This window comes from Callionymus lyra, chromosome 5 (genome assembly GCF_982586985.1).
Source record: "Callionymus lyra chromosome 5, fCalLyr1.hap1.1, whole genome shotgun sequence".
Classification (NCBI taxonomy): Eukaryota; Metazoa; Chordata; class Actinopteri; order Syngnathiformes; family Callionymidae; genus Callionymus; species Callionymus lyra.
In genome coordinates, this window is record NC_141822.1 from 11,728,819 (window position 1) to 11,746,935 (window position 18,117).

Consider the following 18,117-nt stretch of genomic DNA (forward strand, 5'->3'; position numbering starts at 1 on the left):
TCAAACTAATTATTCCCGGGAAGTCCAGTGTTTGTTTGAGACTCTCTGATCTGCTCATTTCCTCTCTTCCATCTGGATTACACACTCTCCTGTCCTCCCTGCTGTACGTGCAGCTCTTGTCTGTGTTCACAGCCTTCATGACTTCTATAGTCTGTTACAATTTCCCTATTAAATCATTTTGATGATTAAACATTAATCCACAGCTGTGAATCACACAAACCAAAAAGTCGATTAAAACACCACATTTAAATACAAATTACTTACTTACTTACTTACATTTAGTTTTGTGGGAAACGTAAAGTAGCTGGATTTGGCCACACGTTTGACAATTATGTATTAAAAACATAAAACAAAAATTCAAAACACGCATGTGTTTTTTTAATGTATTGTGGTTACAGGTTAATATATTTTTATCTCGACAATTTAAAACAAATTGTAATTAAAATAATCCTGGAAAATAGCTGGTGTTTAACGAAGTCTGCGCAGAATTATATCCAGCTATATGGAAAATTAAATAAATAAAAATAAATGCATTGGGTTGTGACGTCATCACCAGTCAAGTCTAGCAGCTCAGTGATGACGTAAAAAGTGTCGCGGCTCAGCTCTACTGTTAATATAAATCATATAACTCAAGATAATAAATGTCTTCACACCAGGCGACTCCAGGTAAGTGTCTTATCTCTCTCGTCCAAAGTTAGTCGTTAACGTAACTGTTGTTGTGTCGCATTTGTGTTCCTCGTGTTGTGTGTTTACAGTTGTTAGCATGTTAAGCTAATGTTGACGTTCACCACCCTTTCCCTTAAAACCCCTCAATATTTGTCACTTTACTGTTTTAATTCATGAGTAACAAACTCTCTTCAACCTCCGAGCTCGGCCAGTGTTAACCCCGCGAGTTGAGTTTTGTTTTTTACACTTAAATGTTGAATATACTTTGGCTAACTTTACTTGCACAACAAGTGCAACCAAAGTTTGACTCCAGATCATTTCTGTGAGCATCGAACTTGCTTCTCATTCTGTCTTATTTTTATTTTCTTTAAATCATAGTCATTCAACTCTCTGAAAGACAGATAAATAAGCACCTAGTTATTGTCAGTTCATCTGGCTGAAAAATGTATTTTCTTTTTTTCAATCTTTTGCTCAGTATTGTTTAGATTCAAGTTGACATCAAGACCTCGTCTGTCATCCTTGATCACAGAGAAGCTACAGTACATTCCATTGTATTCCCTTTATTATTTGCATACTTGACTGTTTTCAATACATGATTTATTGATGCACAACATTTTGTGTTTAAATTCATCGATTGTAATGCCTTTTATTATTAACGTTATTTACTTTCTGTTAAATTAAAACTTTAATCTCACATTCAGGGAAATGTTTTCTTTAAATAAAGTGTTTATTACAATCCTTTTCACAGCACATAGCAAGACCAAAGTGCAACAGGTTTCTTGGCAGAGTTTTAAACACAATAATAAAACGTTTGTGGTGTTGACAGTAAAGACTAGAATGAATAAAATCCATAAAAGTAATATATCAGGATGATGACAAGGGAAGTGAAGGTCTTGATCATTAGATGTCATTATGATCAGCTTTTTATTTCAAAGTTTTAAAGTTACTGACTTTGGTGGTTTTAGTTGAATTCAAAGTGAGACGTCAGTGAGCTGAGTCACTGGTTGTGAAATAGATAATGCCTGGTTTTCTCCATGTCATCCGATGATCATTTTAATGATCGTTCGGCTCCAACTCTACAGTCCAGCCCCGTTATTATCTGTAAGAGCCAGTTAGCTTTCGCTGTCGCCGCCGTGACACATGTTTACTCTTTAACTACATCCTGTGCACAGCTGCTCCTGCATTCAGCTTCGGATGCTCCGACATCACAAACGCGACACATTTTTCTGACCTCAACTTCGGCACCGACGACCTTCTTGTGGGCTGTATTTAGCCCCTGAGCCTCAAGTTTGAAACCGAGGTAGTCCAGAGCAAAAACAAGTTAAAGAGACAAATATTAATAATAATCATCAATTTTACAAGAGAATGATGCTGAGTTTGGGGCGCACGGTGGCGCAGTGGATCTCGTGATCGCCTAAAAACAAAAAGGTTGCCGGTTGGCATCCAGGTCGGGAGGGAGCAAACTTGTGAACTTTATGTGGAGTTTGTATGTTCTCCTTGTGTTGCGTGGGTTTACTCCGGGCACTCCGGTTAAGTAAAGACAATTAATGAGTTTTTACATGTTTAAAATACATTTAAAAAAAAAGTTTTAATACACAATAGAATAAGAAATAAAAAATATATATATATATTTATTAAGGTTCATGCATTGGATTAGTGATACTTGGATCATACAGGATTTAAGAGAAATAGGAGCAGACAAAATAACATTATTAATTAATATTATCTTTTACATTTTTTTTACACCCGTTACATTTATCTTGATAAAACCATTAACCATCACCGCATGGTTATTGCATACTTTTGACGATATGAATAAACCTGATCAAATTAAAATAACAAAAAATAGTTCAATAGTAAAATAAAAAAATCGGATTTAATTGATCAATAAAAGGAAAAGTAAATAACAAATAATCCTATTATATAATTATATTATATATATATATAATTTCAAGTGATGAATCTATGTTGTGGTGTCTGCAGTCATGGCTACCTGGGTGCGCGAGGTCAGCATTTCTCCTGGCTCCTCCTACTTCCTCCGGGTGGACGTCGGTTGGCCGGACTTGTCTTCGGGCTTCCAGCTGCTGCTGACGGACGGACAGAGCGCCTGGAGAGGAGAAGGTACGGCCGTTAATCATCCAATGCACGTCTAGCGAAGACAGGTTTATAGCAACACTGTGTTCACCTGTCTGACTCCTCACACTCCAAAACGTTAACCTTTCACCTCACGTCTCAGGTGTGTCTGCTCACCTGTGACAACCTAGAAATGATTCAGCAGTCTCGTTGAGTGGCAAAAAGATTCCGACATCAATGTTACGATGCAGAAGTTCAGACGCTCTATTTAGTTAAGCTAACAGCCACGTTATTAAGCTAATGGTAAAGTATTCGCTGCAATGTGGACTTTAGCGAGCCGCTAGTCTGGCTGGAGTTACAACAATATATACACTATATTGAAATACTGTAGGAACAAGGATATATTTGTAGTATTGTCCAGTACTTGACTCTGGTGTTACAGTATTTACAGACCACATGACCCTGGACGAAGTCGTAACTGCTTTCATTTGGATTTGAAATCAAAATATGTCCAAACATCAGCTTCAAAAGCTGCTGGAGTCGACTGTATCCTCTCGTCCTCAGTCATCGCTGGGATATCGCTCAGGATTTCATTGTTACTTTAACCGCGAAGGACGTAATGACTGCGGCCATCTGGCGGCTGGAAGTTTAATTATAACATAAACACAAACGGTGTGAATATTATGTTAATTTCAAATTAAAAATACTTAATTTTATTCACACTTTATTGAAAAACATTCCATAAAATAACTAATATAAATATAGTAAATTGTGAATAAAAAAAATCATAAAAAACTATCATAAAAGTTAAATATAATTTGTAAGCCAAATAAACGCATATATATTGTCACAAGGCTGTTTAATATCGATACAGTACTGTGAAAAATAAATTAAAATGTATTGTTGTATCTATATTTTCTCACACCTGAAGTTGGAGTTAATGTAAGGTTTGGACAGTTGCTAATAGTGCAGTTGTAAACGCTAACGTGGTTAGCATTAGCACGTTAGTCAGTGTACATCGGTCGTTGGCGTGACTAGCTAGGTAGTGATGAAGATACCTGAGACAGAGTTGATGTTGTTCCAGTGAGTGCTGAGTCGGTGCAGCAGGAAGCCTCAGAGCTGGAGATGCAGGAGGAGAGCTACATCCAGGACCTGAAGGGGGCGCTAACAGAAGCTGGAGGCTGCTATCGCCTCTTGCTGACGCCGTCTCCTCCGCAACATGCCGCTGTGGTGACGCTGACATACGAGAAGGTCCAGGAGGAGATTTCGGTAAGTCTGTCTCAGTTCTCACGAGTTAAGACAAGATATTCCTTCATTAATCCCAGCAGGTTAAATTCCTCTTTGAGCAGCAAAAAACAGAAACGATAGTAACAGTACAGACACTAGGACAACAAATGAAAAAGTAGTGTTGTGGGATCTAACAAAAATCTAAAAAGGCATAACATAAACTTAATGTTAATTGTTTATTATTATTGCTGTGACGTGATGAAGAAGCAGAAGAATCTCTTCCTGGAAGAGGCTCAGAGCTTCATATCTGTGACACGAGCGTGTTATTGATGCTCCCGCAGCTGCCATTTATCTAAACTCTGTCAGAGGCGCTCGTTCATCTTCGTCCTCACAGCGACTGTTTGTTTGACTTTCTCACCTGAACTTTGACTGATGAAGTATCACATAAAACTCAGGTCAGGGAGCAGCTCAGAGCTCAGTTACATGCAGACGTCCAGGAGGAATGAAGCAGGGATGTTGTCGACTTGTTCGTTTGATTTGTTATTTGATAGCTATGTGAGTCATCTAGCTGTGTGACTCGTCTCATTCTGTGACTCATCTCACACTTTCGCTCCTCTAACTCTCTGACTCGTCTCACACTTTCGCTCCTCTAACTCTCTGACTCCTCTTACTATTGGACTCCTATGACTCCTCTGACTCCTCTTACTATTGGACTCCTCTGACTCCTCTGACTCTCTGACTCCTCTTACTATTGGACTCTCTGACTCCTCTTACTATTGGACTCTCTGACTCCTCTTACTATTGGACTCCGCTGACTCCTCTGACTCTCTGACTCCTCTTACTATTGGACTCTCTGACTCCTCTGACTCCTCTTACTATTGGACTCTCTGACTCCTCTTACTATTGGACTCCTCTGACTCCTCTGACTCTCTGACTCCTCTTACTATTGGACTCTCTGACTCCTCTTACTATTGGACTCCTCTGACTCCTCTGACTCTCTGACTCCTCTTACTATTGGACTCCTATGACTCCTCTGACTCCTCTTACTATTGGACTCCTCTGACTCCTCTGACTCTCTGACTCCTCTTACTATTGGACTCCTATGACTCCTCTGACTCTCTGACTCCTCTTACTATTGGACTCCTCTGAATCCTCTGACTCTCTGACTCCTCTTACTATTGGACTCCTCTGACTCCTCTGAGTCCTCTGACTATTTGACTTCTCTGACTGCTCTGACTATTTGACTCCTCTGACTATTGGACTCCTCTGACTCCTCTGACTGTTTGACTCCTCTGACTCCTCTGACTATTTGACTCCTCTGACTATTGGACTCCTCTGACTCCTCTGACTGTTTGACTCCTCTGACTATTTGACTCCTCTGACTATTGGACTCCTCTGACTCCTCTGACTGTTTGACTCCTCTGACTATTTGACTCCTCCAACTATTGGACTCCTCTGACTCCTCTGACTGTTTGACTCCTCTGACTATTTGACTCCTCTGACTATTGGACTCCTCTGACTCCTCTGACTGTTTGACTCCTCTGACTATTTGACTCCTCTGACTATTGGACTCCTCTGACTCCTCTGACTGTTTGACTCCTCTGACTATTTGACTCCTCCAACTATTGGACTCCTCTGACTCCTCTGAATGTTTGACTCCTCCGACTATTGGACTCCTCTGACTCCTCTGACTCCTCTGACTGTTTGACTCCTCTGACTCCTCTGACTATTTGACTTCTCTGACTCCTCTGACTCTCTGACTCCTCCGACTATTGGACTCCTCTGACTCCTCTGACTATTTGACTCCTCCAACTATTGGACTCCTCTGACTCCTCTGACTATTTGACTCCTCTGACTATTGGACTCCTCTGACTCCTCTGACTGTTTGACTCCTCTGACTCCTCTGACTATTTGACTCCTCCAACTATTGGACGCCTCTGACTGTTTGACTCCTCCGACTATTGGACTCCTCTGACTCCTCTGACTGTTTGACTCCTCTGACTCCTCTGACTGTTTGACTTCTCTGACTCCTCTGACTCTCTGACTCCTCCGACTATTGGACTCCTCTGACTCCTTTGACTGTTTGACTCCTCTGACTATTTGACTCTCTAACTTCTCTGACTCCTCTGACTGTTTGACTCCTCTTACTATTTTAGTCCTCTTACTATTTGACTCCGCTGACTATTAGACTCCTCTGACTCTCTGAGTCCTGACTCCAACTCTGTAACTCTCTCACTATAGGACCCCAGCGACTCTGTGACTCCTCTTACTGTTGGAAACATCTGACTCTTTGACTTGTTTGACTCTGTGACTTGTTTGACTCTGTGACTCGTTTAACTCTGTAAAGTATTGTGATTGTATAATAAGTTTCACGGGAAGATTAAAAAGGAAAACTAGTCAAAATCACCAGATGACGTTGACGAGTATCAAAGTTGTCAGCAGTTGTCAGTGGATCTGGCCCGTGAGCAGAAGATTTTGTCAACAAGAAGAAAGTGTGAGTCTGGACGAGAGAGTTATGTAACGTCGACCAGCAGCTGGTTCATGTTGCAGCCGTCATGTTCGCTGGTCGGGGCCTCCAGGAGCTGGACCTCCGTGATTTGAACCCATATCTGGTGAAGCCGTCGCTATGACAACCCGCCACTGTTGGGAAAGACAAAACGGGAAGTTGTGTTGTAATAAAGCTGCGTTCCGGGGCGTTGAGAGATCCGAATCATGTGATCTGATTCATTCATCATATGCAGAAGTGACCTGCGTCATCGAGGGAGTTGTTGCTCAAGAGCAGGAATAAAATCAACAGAAGCTCTCGTGAAGTTATGAGTCATAATGAGAGGGTGAATGTATGTGTGTGTGCGTTCCCCTCTAATCTCTCACACACGTGCGCAGATGTTGCCAACGTATTTAACATACCTCTGTGTGTGTCTGTGTGTGCATGAGACGCACAACTTGTCTACACTACTCTCGAAAGCTTTCAAACTTTAAATGAGTTTTAGTTGTATCAGAAACCGGAAGTTGGTTCATCCTGCTCTGAAGTGATAGTACGGAGCCGGTAAGTCGGGTGACCTCTCTGATGACCTCTTGTCTGACCTCTGAAGTCACATGGTGACTTTGAGATATAAAAGTATTCAAGTAAATGTGTCTAAGAAAAGTGTTGCTGTGTCTCATATCGCATACTAGCGTACTCAAAGTTAGTATTAAGTGCGTCTCAATTCTTAGTATGCGAAATTTAATGCGCCATGCACACTAAATTGGCGTACTAAAACAACCACAAACCTGAGTATGGTTCGATGGACACTAACCACCCTAAACGGCCGCCATCTTAATGACGTTTTAAACAGAAGTTACGTTATATATATTCATATATATTCATATACTTACAGGTGTATTTTCAGCAGCAGTTGGAGGATGACATTTATCGCTGCTGATACGAGCTTAAATATCTCGCGAATATTTCGATTCTCATATTTTTTCTATATTTCTTTTCCAAACTTGCAAAACGGGCTGCCAGCAGGTGGCGATAGCGTTCCTACAACTGGTTGGAACCATCGTTAAGTAGAAGTAGAAGAAGAAGCTGTCACCTCAATTCCTGTTAGTGCGTAGCAGCAGTGTTTGATTTGAGACATACTATCTGTGGAGAATTTACGTACTAATTAGTACGTACACTATCCTGATGCATACTTACTTCTAGTATACTAAGAGAAGAATGCAATTTGAGACACAGCACGTGTGTCATTTCTTTTTTAAGCTCTGGCTAGAGTTGATTCTGTCCAGGGCGTAATTCAACATAGAACCTCCCCTGGAGTCGTTCTTTTTCCTTTTCCATGACAACAGTGCAGGTCAAACCTCAGCAGACGTTCTGGTCCCTCAGGTGTCAGACTGGACCTCTGCAGCCTGGACGGCTTCTGGTGTTTGTGTGTGTAATGATGTCATCGCTACGTCTGACCAACTCTGCTCAGTGTTGTCTGATGGCACGTTGGCAGCCACATGGATCTGAACCAGTAAACTTGACTCATATGTTGTATCAGTTATTTAACACCTAAAACTGCAGACATTAGTACAACAGGTGTACCAGTACTACCTTAAATACCGCATCATAGATCTGTAGTCATGGAGGTTCTACTGACATGTTCGTCTAGGCAAAAACTTAAATCTGTGTTTCCTTATTTTTGTTTTGATCCAGTTCCAGTTGGGCTCGGTCCTCCTGCGGTCCGTGTCCGACCCGACTGAGGAGGTGAGACGTCTGCTGCTGCACTCTCTGGACAGGAGGCACTCCCTGCACGACCAGAACTACAGACTGGAGCAGGAGAACCAGACTCTGAGACAAGAACACCAGCGAGTCTCTGATGAGTGAGAACCAGAACCGCACACACACGCACGGACGGACACACACCTACAAGCACACGCACGCATATACACACTCACATACACGTACACACATGGACACCAACAGACACACAGGTACACGCATATAAACACAAGGACACCAACAGACATACAGGTACACGCACACACATATACACAAATACACACACATACACACACATACACACAAGGACACCAACAGACATACAGATACACGCACACACATATACACAAATACACACACATACACACACATACACACAAGGACACCAACAGACATACAGGTACACGCACACACATACACAAATACACACATTGATACCAACATACACACAGGTAAACACATACACATATACACAAGTACACACACGGACACCGACGGTCACACGGGTACACACACAAACACACGTATACACAAGTACACACATGGACAACAACAGACACACGGGTACACACACACACACACACACACACACAAGTACACATATGGACACCAACAGACACACAGGTACACACAGATATACAAATACACATACATACTTAAGTACATTCACACAAATACCCCAACTGAAATGCATGTACACAAATGTACACCTAGTTACACAATGTACACACTTGTATAAACAGACACATGCACGCATGCACACAAACAAACACGCACAAGCACACAAATACGTAGACGCGTAGAAACGTATGTACACAAACATACAGGCACGCACACCAACATGCAAACAGACACACACATCCACTCAAGCAAAAGGACACACAACAGCTTGCACTCACACACACACACTTTACTCAACTTGCTGTCTGTCACTAAATGGTCTCACTTCTTCTTAAACTTCCTCTGAAGAGTGAAGTTCCGTTGTTGGCGTGAGAGAAGCATGTGGTTGTGAGGGTTCTTCTCTGCTGAGTCAGTAACTATGATTAAGAAAGTTGTTAAGGAGTTTGATCTTCTCCTTGTACTCCAGTTTCCTCCACGAACTACACTAATGAGTTACAGTCTGTACAGTCATGATGTGAGCTCAACCTTGTGTGTGTATTTGTGTGTGTGTGTGTGTGTGTGTGTGCGCGCACATGCAGGCTGATGCACTGTAGGTACAGTCAGGAGTCGTGGGAGGACGAGCTGTTCCGGCAGTTTTTGGAGGTCCTCAACACCCAGAAGGCTCTGACCCGAGTCCTGCAGGAGTCAGTCAAGAAACTGAAGCACAAGAGGTCAGTAACAGATCATCAGCTGAACCTCGGTGACATCAGTCTGCAACGTTCTGATCCGTGTCGGCAGCTCTGAGGAGACCAACCCAGAGGACAACCCAGAGGAGGTCGAAGACTTGCAGGAGGCCACGTCGTCTGGGCTGAACCAAGGTGAACACACCTGTTCTTTTTTTAATGTTCGTGTTGATGGGAACAATAAGGGTGTTGGAAAATATACACTTAAATATCTTTAATACCATATCGATATTTAACAGCGCTGCTTTCAAACCATATTTTATTCTTTATCTTTTATATCATGATATATATCTTATTTTATATTAGATATTATACTATGTATTATATTTCAATAAAGTGTGTTTCTTATACAATTATTAGATTTATTTTATTCCCAATTAACATGCTAATATTCACAGGGATTTTGTGTGGCATTAAACTTCCTTCCACTAGATGGCAGCAGTAATTACTTCCTCTGGAGCTAAAGTAACGTAAAGTAACTAAAGTGAAATCGTGAGAGCCCAGCGATGACTGAGGATGAGAGGATACAGTTGACTCCAGCAGCTTTAAAGCTGACGTTTGGATCGTCTGTAAATTCTGCAACACCAGAGTCAAGTACTCCTGGTCAGGGACAGTTTGCTCAGTATAAAATTGGTTTTCCCATGATTAAGAGTGTTAAAAATACAGTGTTGACAACATTAGCCTGTTAGCTTGAAGACACTGTTGTCACGAAGAGACTAAAGAAGTTGGACGTGTGGAGAAGAGAAATTCAACAGAAGTTGACTGTTTCGAGTAAGAGAAAAGTCATCAGTTTTCACTTTGAGGCTGAAGAAAAAAAAATCTAATTTAAAGATGAGCTCCAGCGCCACCTTGAGGATCCTGAGCATGCACAAATAAGGCTGCAGGTTCACTGAACTAGAACTTGTTGACGTCAAAAATGGATATTGTTTCTCCGGAGTTCGGTCCTGGCCTGGTTCTGCTGCCAGCACCTGAGGAACCCAAATAAGCAGGCTGATGGTTCCCAGATGGAGAATGGCATCGACGTCATTGCCCTGCCACCACTTGACGTTTATGCTCGTCAAATATCACGTCGTCGTGGCGACGGGTGTTTTCCAAACCTGACGTCAACCTGTGTTATGCAACCGGGCCCCAGGCCTCCCGGAGACCTGAGCAGAGATGATGTTCCACTTCAGCGGAGTTGACTTCCCACGTCTGCACATGATTAACGACTCGTTGCAGAGCCACTCGCTCTACGTTGGTCTGGTCCAGTTCTGGTCTTGTTTCTGTCTGTTCTGGTCCTGTATGGGTCCAGTTTTGGTCACTCCTGGTCGACTTATAGTCTGTCTCGGTCTAGTTCCTGTCTGATTCGGTTTTGATTTAGATGTTGTGTTATGGTCTAATTCTGATTATGTTGTTGTTATGTCTGGTATGGTCTGGTTGTATATGGGTCAGTACTGGTCCAGGTATTGTGTGTCTACAGTTCTGGTCTTATTCTGGTCTGATCCAATTCTGGTCTGGTCCAGTTCTGGTCTTGTTCCCATCTGTTCTGGTCCTGTATGGTTTCACTTCTGGTCTCTCATGGTCCAGGTATCATCTATTTTGGTCCAGTTCAGGTCTAACTTTGGTCTGGTCCTGACCCAATTAGGATAGGATAAGACATGTCTGGAATGGTCCTGTTCTTGTTGGTTCTGGTCTGGTCCTGTTTTGGTCTGTTCTAGCGCTGTTGGGTTAGATCTTGTCCATTTACGATCTGACTAAGTTCTATTCCATTTTGGTTCAGTTCTGGTCCTGTACGGTTCGTTCTTGTCTGGTCTTGCTTTAATCTAGTTCCTGCCTGTTCCATTCTATTTATGGTCCAATTCTGGTCTACTCTCGTTCAGTTCTGGTCCAGCTGTGGCCTCTTCTGCTCCAGTTCAAGTCAGTTCTGGTGCATCTCTGGTGTGGTTTAGTCTGTTCTGGCCACATGTCTGTCAGCGTGAACATTGTTCCATCAGATATGTGGAGGACATATAAGAACTCACCGGGCCAGGAGACCCGCGGGCCTGGACAGTTCTGAGAGTTTACAGACTTCAGTGGAGCCTCGTTAGTGAATTTACAGCAAATAAAGTCAACAGTAAAATTCACAGCCTGAGGTTCTGTTGCAGTCCTGATCAGAACCAGAACTCCAGTGAATGTGGGTCAGAGTTGGGTTGTTAGCACAAAGAAGTCCTCCACTCTGACACCGTGGTGCTGATCGAAGCCGGTAGCAAGCTTTTGTGTTCCCAGCTGTGACCGGATCAAAGTTTTGTCGACGTAATCGTCTCACAGTGTAGGCTTGGTTCTGTGTTCTTTTAAACCCATTACTCACATTTCAAAGTAATTAGTTACATTACAATATTACTGTCTTTAAAATGTAAAGTACTTTTCTTAGTAAAATATTGTTTTGGTGTTAAAGTGGCTGCAGTAACTTTTTGTTGTAAAATCTATAAATATGTGTTTATATGTGTCTAAAACTCTATAAACTGTTGTTTATTAAAACCTTTTTTTCTGACGTGAATGAAGACGTGTGAATGTTTATATGGAGGATAATCAACTTAGCATGCAGGCTAACAAGGTTGCTAACACGTTTACCAATTTTCTTCAGGCTCTTAAACCCCTTGAAGCAGTAAACAAAGTTACTTGTTTATCTGTAAAACATGCAGTAACATGGATCATATTCAAAAGAATGTCCTTAATGTCAATACAGGACGTTTTTTTGCTGCTTTTTTCTCCCTTAGCTACTCTCTTGTGGCTGATTTGTATGAAGAAAAACTTTATTTAAAATAAAAAAAGGATTGCACACCGTTGTACCAACGTAATATATATAAATATATAACCATATTTTATTGCAATGCTTTACACAATGGGCATGTAAGTAAAGCGTTACTTTAATTGACTTGCTCAACACTGTTGTCCGACGTATCTGAAGTGTTGCTGACGCTCTGACAACAAGTGGAACTTCTGTCTCCACAGCAGCAGCTCCTGACGACGACCTCAGCCAGATCCTCAGCGACATGCCTGACGTGGCACCGAACCGGAAACGCCGCCTCTGTCATCGGAGCGCTCCCGCTGTTCCAGCGCCAAAGAGGTGTGTTCGCTCGTCTATCCCGGGCCTCTCGTGTCCGTCCTGGTTCTTGTGCGTTCGTCGTGCGTCTCTTTCGGTGTTGTCGGTGTGTGTTTGTCGTGATGATGTGTGAAGTTTCCGTGCCACACTTTACAGCATCGTCTGTCTGAGTGTTTTACTGCTGCCGTCGACAGTTTGGTGTTGTGATGCTTAATGTGCTCACGTCTGAGGGTGGAGCACTCACACACACACACACTCGGACTCACACTAACACACACTGGAAACTGTCGTACTTGAGGGGTCACGTGATTTGTTCAGCTGCAGCTTAGGAATCTTCTCATAGTTTCACGCCGACGCCCTTCGTGACCTTCGACCTGCTTGTTCCCCCATAATCTGCGCCAAAGTCTTTGTCCTGCATCAGGTGACACCGGCTGGAATGTGGAGAGTAAATTTACAAACTCGGCAAACATGACAACGTCTCTTTTTATACGGGTCAGATGTCAACGAGAGGGTCAGCGTGGACAGTAGTTTGAAGGTCTCGTTTCAAAACTTTATTTAAAATCAATGATAAATCCTGATGACATTTTCTTTTTAAATATTTGAGGTGCTTGTATGTTTTGACCTTCTTCTTAGACTTCTGTTTATCACACACCGGTAGGAAAACGACGGCTCATCAGTATTGTTTTCATACTCGATACATTTCCCTGATTAAAAAACAAAATATAAAACTGCTGCATCAATAAAATTAACAGGATATCGAGGTTCTTTTTAATCAAGAGAAGCTTAGTCCTCCATGATCGATGCGGAGTAGGCTCTGCTCCTCCAAGAGAAGACGGATGTTGCAAAGAATCTCTAGTGTGAATCAGATCTTTCACTCCAGACCTTAGCGTGTTTACGACCTTCAGATTGTGTTTATAGAAGATGTCGCTGCCCTGCAGCTTAACAGTGCTGAGGACCTGGTACCACCTTTAAAGACCAGAAGCTCACGCTGGTCCAGCAGGACGTGCTGCCCCCGGGTCAGCATCTTGGACCTCTTTATGTGAGGACAAGTCCTCTAATGAGGGCCTGGATCTGGGTCAGGGGGGGTCTGAGACTTGGACCAGGGCAACAGGAGGGACCATCCTTGCTGATCCTGGTTGATGTTCTAGTGGAAGTCTGGACTTGATGCTGTACTGAACTAATGTCGGTTTGAATCACAGGCACTTTGTGAAAAACTCCAAATAATTGCGGCACTCACAACGAAACCTGAACCCCAGGTGGTCCTTCAGCAAACCTGGTCCCCCTCGAGGGAGCCGGATCAATCTGTGGTCCTTCTGGTGTCCGATGACCGGCATGAGTCTGATTGTTGCTGGTGTTGTCTTTAGACTCAGTGGGGGGTTTGAAGTAGATCTGGAACTCGTCGGTCTCTCTCAAAGAATCTTTTCTCCTCGTCTGTGTTTGGACTCTGGACCCAGAGAATCGCTCCGACCAGTTCCAGGTCCAAGAGCCTCACAGCTGCTGTTGTTGCTTTGCCCAGCCAGAGTCTCAGTACCTCCTTGTTGTTGCCCCGCGTGTGCCAGCTTCTGTAAAGCGCTACAACAGCTGCCCGGGGGCCCGGAACCCCAACGAGGGCCGCCGGCCAGCTGAGGTTTCTGGCCGCTCGCATCGCGACCCCCCTCAGAGTTGGCAGACGTCCGCCGCAGAAGAGAGTCTTTGTCTGACAGTAGCCATTAACAGCGGTGGGGATTCATGGGGGTCCTGGGGGGGCCTTGTGGGAGGGGGGGCATCAACACACCAGCCTATTGTGTTGAAGGTTTCCATGACTCGGGAAATCTGATTGACCCGCAGAGACTCAATACCTCAGTCTCATGTCTGCTTGTGGACTTCAGTCTTTTTTGACGGGAACTTATTTTTCAGAGTCTGAGACTGAAACCTGTAGAGCACTCCAGAGGGTCTGAGACCAGAACTGGACTGGTCAGGTGTGACGGACCAGCATTAGAGTGTCCAAACTAGGGGTGTTTATTGGCTAGAATCTGGTGATTCATAGTGATGCAGGGACAACGATACAATATATTGTGATACTGTAGTAACAACGATATATTTGTAGTACTGTTGAGTACTTGACTCTGGTGTTGCAGAATTTACAGACCACATGACACATAACTGCTTTTATTTTGAAACCAAAATATGTCCAAGCATCATTTAAAAGCTGCTGCAGTCGACTGTATCCTCTGGTCCTCAGTCATCACCTTGATCTGAAAAGAGTTCATTGTTTTCTTTAGTTGCAGATTTCATGACTAATTGCAACATGAAAATAAACAATTTTTTTATGGTATATATTTTAATAAAGCGTGAATAAAAAATGTCAAAAATAAAATGCAATGTGGAAGCCAAAATGATAATGTTTTTAAAATACACTAAACGATGCAGTTCACTGAAGAAGAAAAATCTATATTTTCTAACACTTCTCATCAAAACTGGAGCCGGCGTCTGCTCATGTCAGTAATGAGGATCGTGGCGCAGTACTTATGGGTTTTTGGACTCCAGTCAGAACATCTGACTCACATTATTTTTCATGTTCCAACTTCATGATTGTTTCTTCACGTTCCTTCGATGAATGAATCCTCAATTGTTCTGCTGCACGACCGCAGACCCTGCAACCCAAGTCCAGTTCCCCTCCTTAGACCCTTTCGCTGCTCAGTTAGAACTTTGTGTTTTTGTTTCTGTTGATTGTTTACATGTTACATGTTAGTTTGGCCTTGGGTTCTGCCAGGAAACACAACAAAACACACATACTTTCACTCTCGCACAGCGGAGGCTCCGGGCTGAGGTTCATAATCACTACAAGATTGTTTCTCTGCAGTGACTCCAGTGTTGTCTTGTTCAAGTCACTTCTCTTTGAGAGTAAGTCCAGGCGGGTCATGTGAGGCTGCATCTATTGAGGGAGACGAGTGGAAGCCAGATGGACTCAGGAGCACCCATGAATCAGGGGTAGACTTTTTTTCAAAATAAAGCACCTTACAGACTGCAATGATTAATAGAAGATAAGTTATATATATATTTTTTTTCTTTATGTGCGACCAAGTAAAAAACGCCTCGGAGACAACCTACTTCTCTAAAGGAGAGTTTGCTCTAGTCCGAGTCTCAGTCGGATGAATGAGCTCCAAGTGATGGACACCGTGGGAAAGTCCCGCAACGGGAGAGGAGAAGACCTCAAACATGGGGGGTCCCGGTACTGCCTGCCAAGCCGACATCCGGATCGTCCATCTTGAAACCCCCTTCTGGGCTCACCAGGTCCCTCCAGGTCTACGATGAGGGACCGGAAACTAAACCAGGCACCGCCGCCTTGACAAAGACCAGGATGGGGTCTCCAGAGGATCCCTGTCAAATGCGATCCTGGAAACACATGTAGTCCAGCTGGTCCTGGTTCCGAGAGCCAAGAGTCACTCCTTTGTTTGAGGATCTGCGTCGTCTTTGTTGTCATTTCTGCCGAAATCCGGGTCCGTCTGAGGAATCGACGGGCCGCTCGGCAGAACCGACCTCAACTGACACCGTGTGATGAAACCATGAGTTTCCTCGAGTTCTCACCGCCAACCACACAGGGACCACGGCGGTGTAATTAGCCTGTTGTGGTCTGGTGCTGGACCTGGACTTCCTGCTGCCTGCTCCGCCCGGACCTTTGCCGAGGTCGAACTTAAGACTGATAATTGCTGCTCTTGCATGGCGGGGGTCGGGGGGGGGGTGTCCATGACCGGGCTTAACTTCGATCTGGTCCCCCTGCTTGTGTTCGGGTCTGTGGTGGTCTTGTCCCTCCCCCTCCGATTAACTGGTACCAGCAGTTGTGTTTTTGCTCCGGTCCTGATTCAAACAAGCTGCACAGCTACATCTTCCTGTGATGCCTCTGGGCTCCGGGGGGTCTGAGTGTGTGGTCACTGTAGCAGCTCTGTGGTGGGATGTCGACACTCACCAGGAGCTGTTGGTTAGCTGCTGGTTTGGATGTTAGAATATGATGAAGACAATGACGAGAATGCTGGGAGGGCATTGAACTTATGTACACACACACGCAAGAACACACACACACACACACACACTTACATTTACATTTACATGCATATGTTGAAGCATCATGAAGCTCCATTACCAGGTCAACTTTTTTTGGGCTGCTGGCACACACACACACACACAGTGACACACCCACACACATAGTAACACATATAGACTCGCACACAAACATTCTCTCACACAACCAGTGACCCACACACTGACACACACAGTGACACACAAACACATACAGTGACACACACAGTGACACACACACATACAGCGACACACACACACAGTGACACTAACAGACACACAATCACACACACTTGCACACAGTGACACACACGGATACACAGTCACACACTCTTGCACACAGTGACACACACAGACACACAATCATGCACACTTGCACACAGTGACACACACGGATACACACACACATACAGTGACACACACACACTCTCTCACACACAAAGTGACACTAACAGACACACAATCACACACTCTTGCACACAGTGACATACACAGTCACACAGTCACACACACTTGCATACAGTGACACACTTGGGTATTATCTTCACACAGATGTTTCTGGTCTTTTTCCTTATGAGCCTCACAATCCACTTCCTGCCTCAACAGGAACCTTCAACTGTAAACCAGCCTCATTGACGTGTGTGCGTGTGCGTGTGTGTGTGTGTGTGTGTGTGTGTGTGTGTGTGTGTTCACTTACAGGATTGACCCCCCCTCATTACCCAGCGCTCCGTCAACATCCTTCCTCTCTCCAGCATCATGTTGGGAAGTCGACAAACTGTTTGATGACATTTAAAGTTCTGGTGATATCTGGACCCACTCAGTGAGTACAGAGATGAAGTCCCCGGACACTTGGTTCCAACCCTGAAGGCACCACAGTGGACCGGGAACCAGCAGAAGACGTTTGTAGTTCTGACTGTTCGAAACCCTCGAGAACCTCCAGAGATCCTGAGACTGGAGAGTTTTGAGAAGATCTCCAGTTTTAACAAGAGGAAAATTCTTGAACTTGTTCATTGTTGTTCGAACCCTAGACTGTGTTGGTCCTGTTTTTAGAACCCAGTTCTGAAGGTTCTGCGCACCTGCTGCTGTTCCGGGACCATGTTTGATCCCTGTTGGTTGATGTGCACATTTTATAAAGATTTTTCAAAATAAAATGTGTGAAGCATGATGTGTTCTTCCTGGCCAGCTAGAATCATCTCTAGAGACATTAAATGAAGCCTCCAGGTACTCTGATTTCCTCCCATTATTAGATAACAATTAAGAGTCAACAACTCACTCAGTGTAACTCGTATGTAATTACTCACTAGAGATAGTACGGGGTGTGTATCTGCAGGAATCTGTCGATACGATACGTATCACGATACAGGGTCAACAATACCATATATTGTAATACTGTAGAAACAAGGATATTTTTGTAGTATCGTCGAGTACTTGACTCTGGTGTTGCAGAA

At 43.7% G+C, this 18,117-nt stretch overlaps 1 protein-coding gene across 2 annotated transcripts; it reads left to right on the forward strand.

The window, feature by feature from the left end:
- The first annotated feature begins 555 nt into the window (after positions 1–555).
- LOC148079375 (DNA repair protein XRCC4-like) lies at positions 556–17,834 on the forward strand. Of its 2 annotated transcripts, none has more exons than XM_087790909.1 (8): positions 556–666; positions 2,650–2,787; positions 3,824–4,008; positions 8,144–8,310; positions 9,409–9,540; positions 9,608–9,687; positions 12,523–12,637; positions 17,369–17,834. In XM_087790909.1, the coding sequence occupies exons 1-8, from the start codon at positions 642–644 to the stop codon at positions 17,460–17,462; spliced, it is 936 nt and encodes a 311-aa protein (XP_087647035.1). In that variant the 5' UTR covers positions 556–641; the 3' UTR covers positions 17,463–17,834. The 2 variants fall into 2 exon arrangements, with proteins under 2 accessions (XP_087647035.1, XP_087647036.1); XM_087790910.1 differs by having other exon boundaries at positions 12,526–12,637.
- The last annotated feature ends 283 nt before the right edge of the window (positions 17,835–18,117 follow it).

Coding starts and splice junctions, on each gene's coding strand:
- LOC148079375 (XM_087790909.1), top strand. CDS start 642: ATGTCTTCACACCAGGCGACTCCAG. Junction 667..2,649: donor TTCACACCAGGCGACTCCAG/GTAAGTGTCTTA, acceptor TGGTGTCTGCAG/TCATGGCTACCTGGGTGCGC. Junction 4,009..8,143: donor AGGTCCAGGAGGAGATTTCG/GTAAGTCTGTCT, acceptor GTTTTGATCCAG/TTCCAGTTGGGCTCGGTCCT.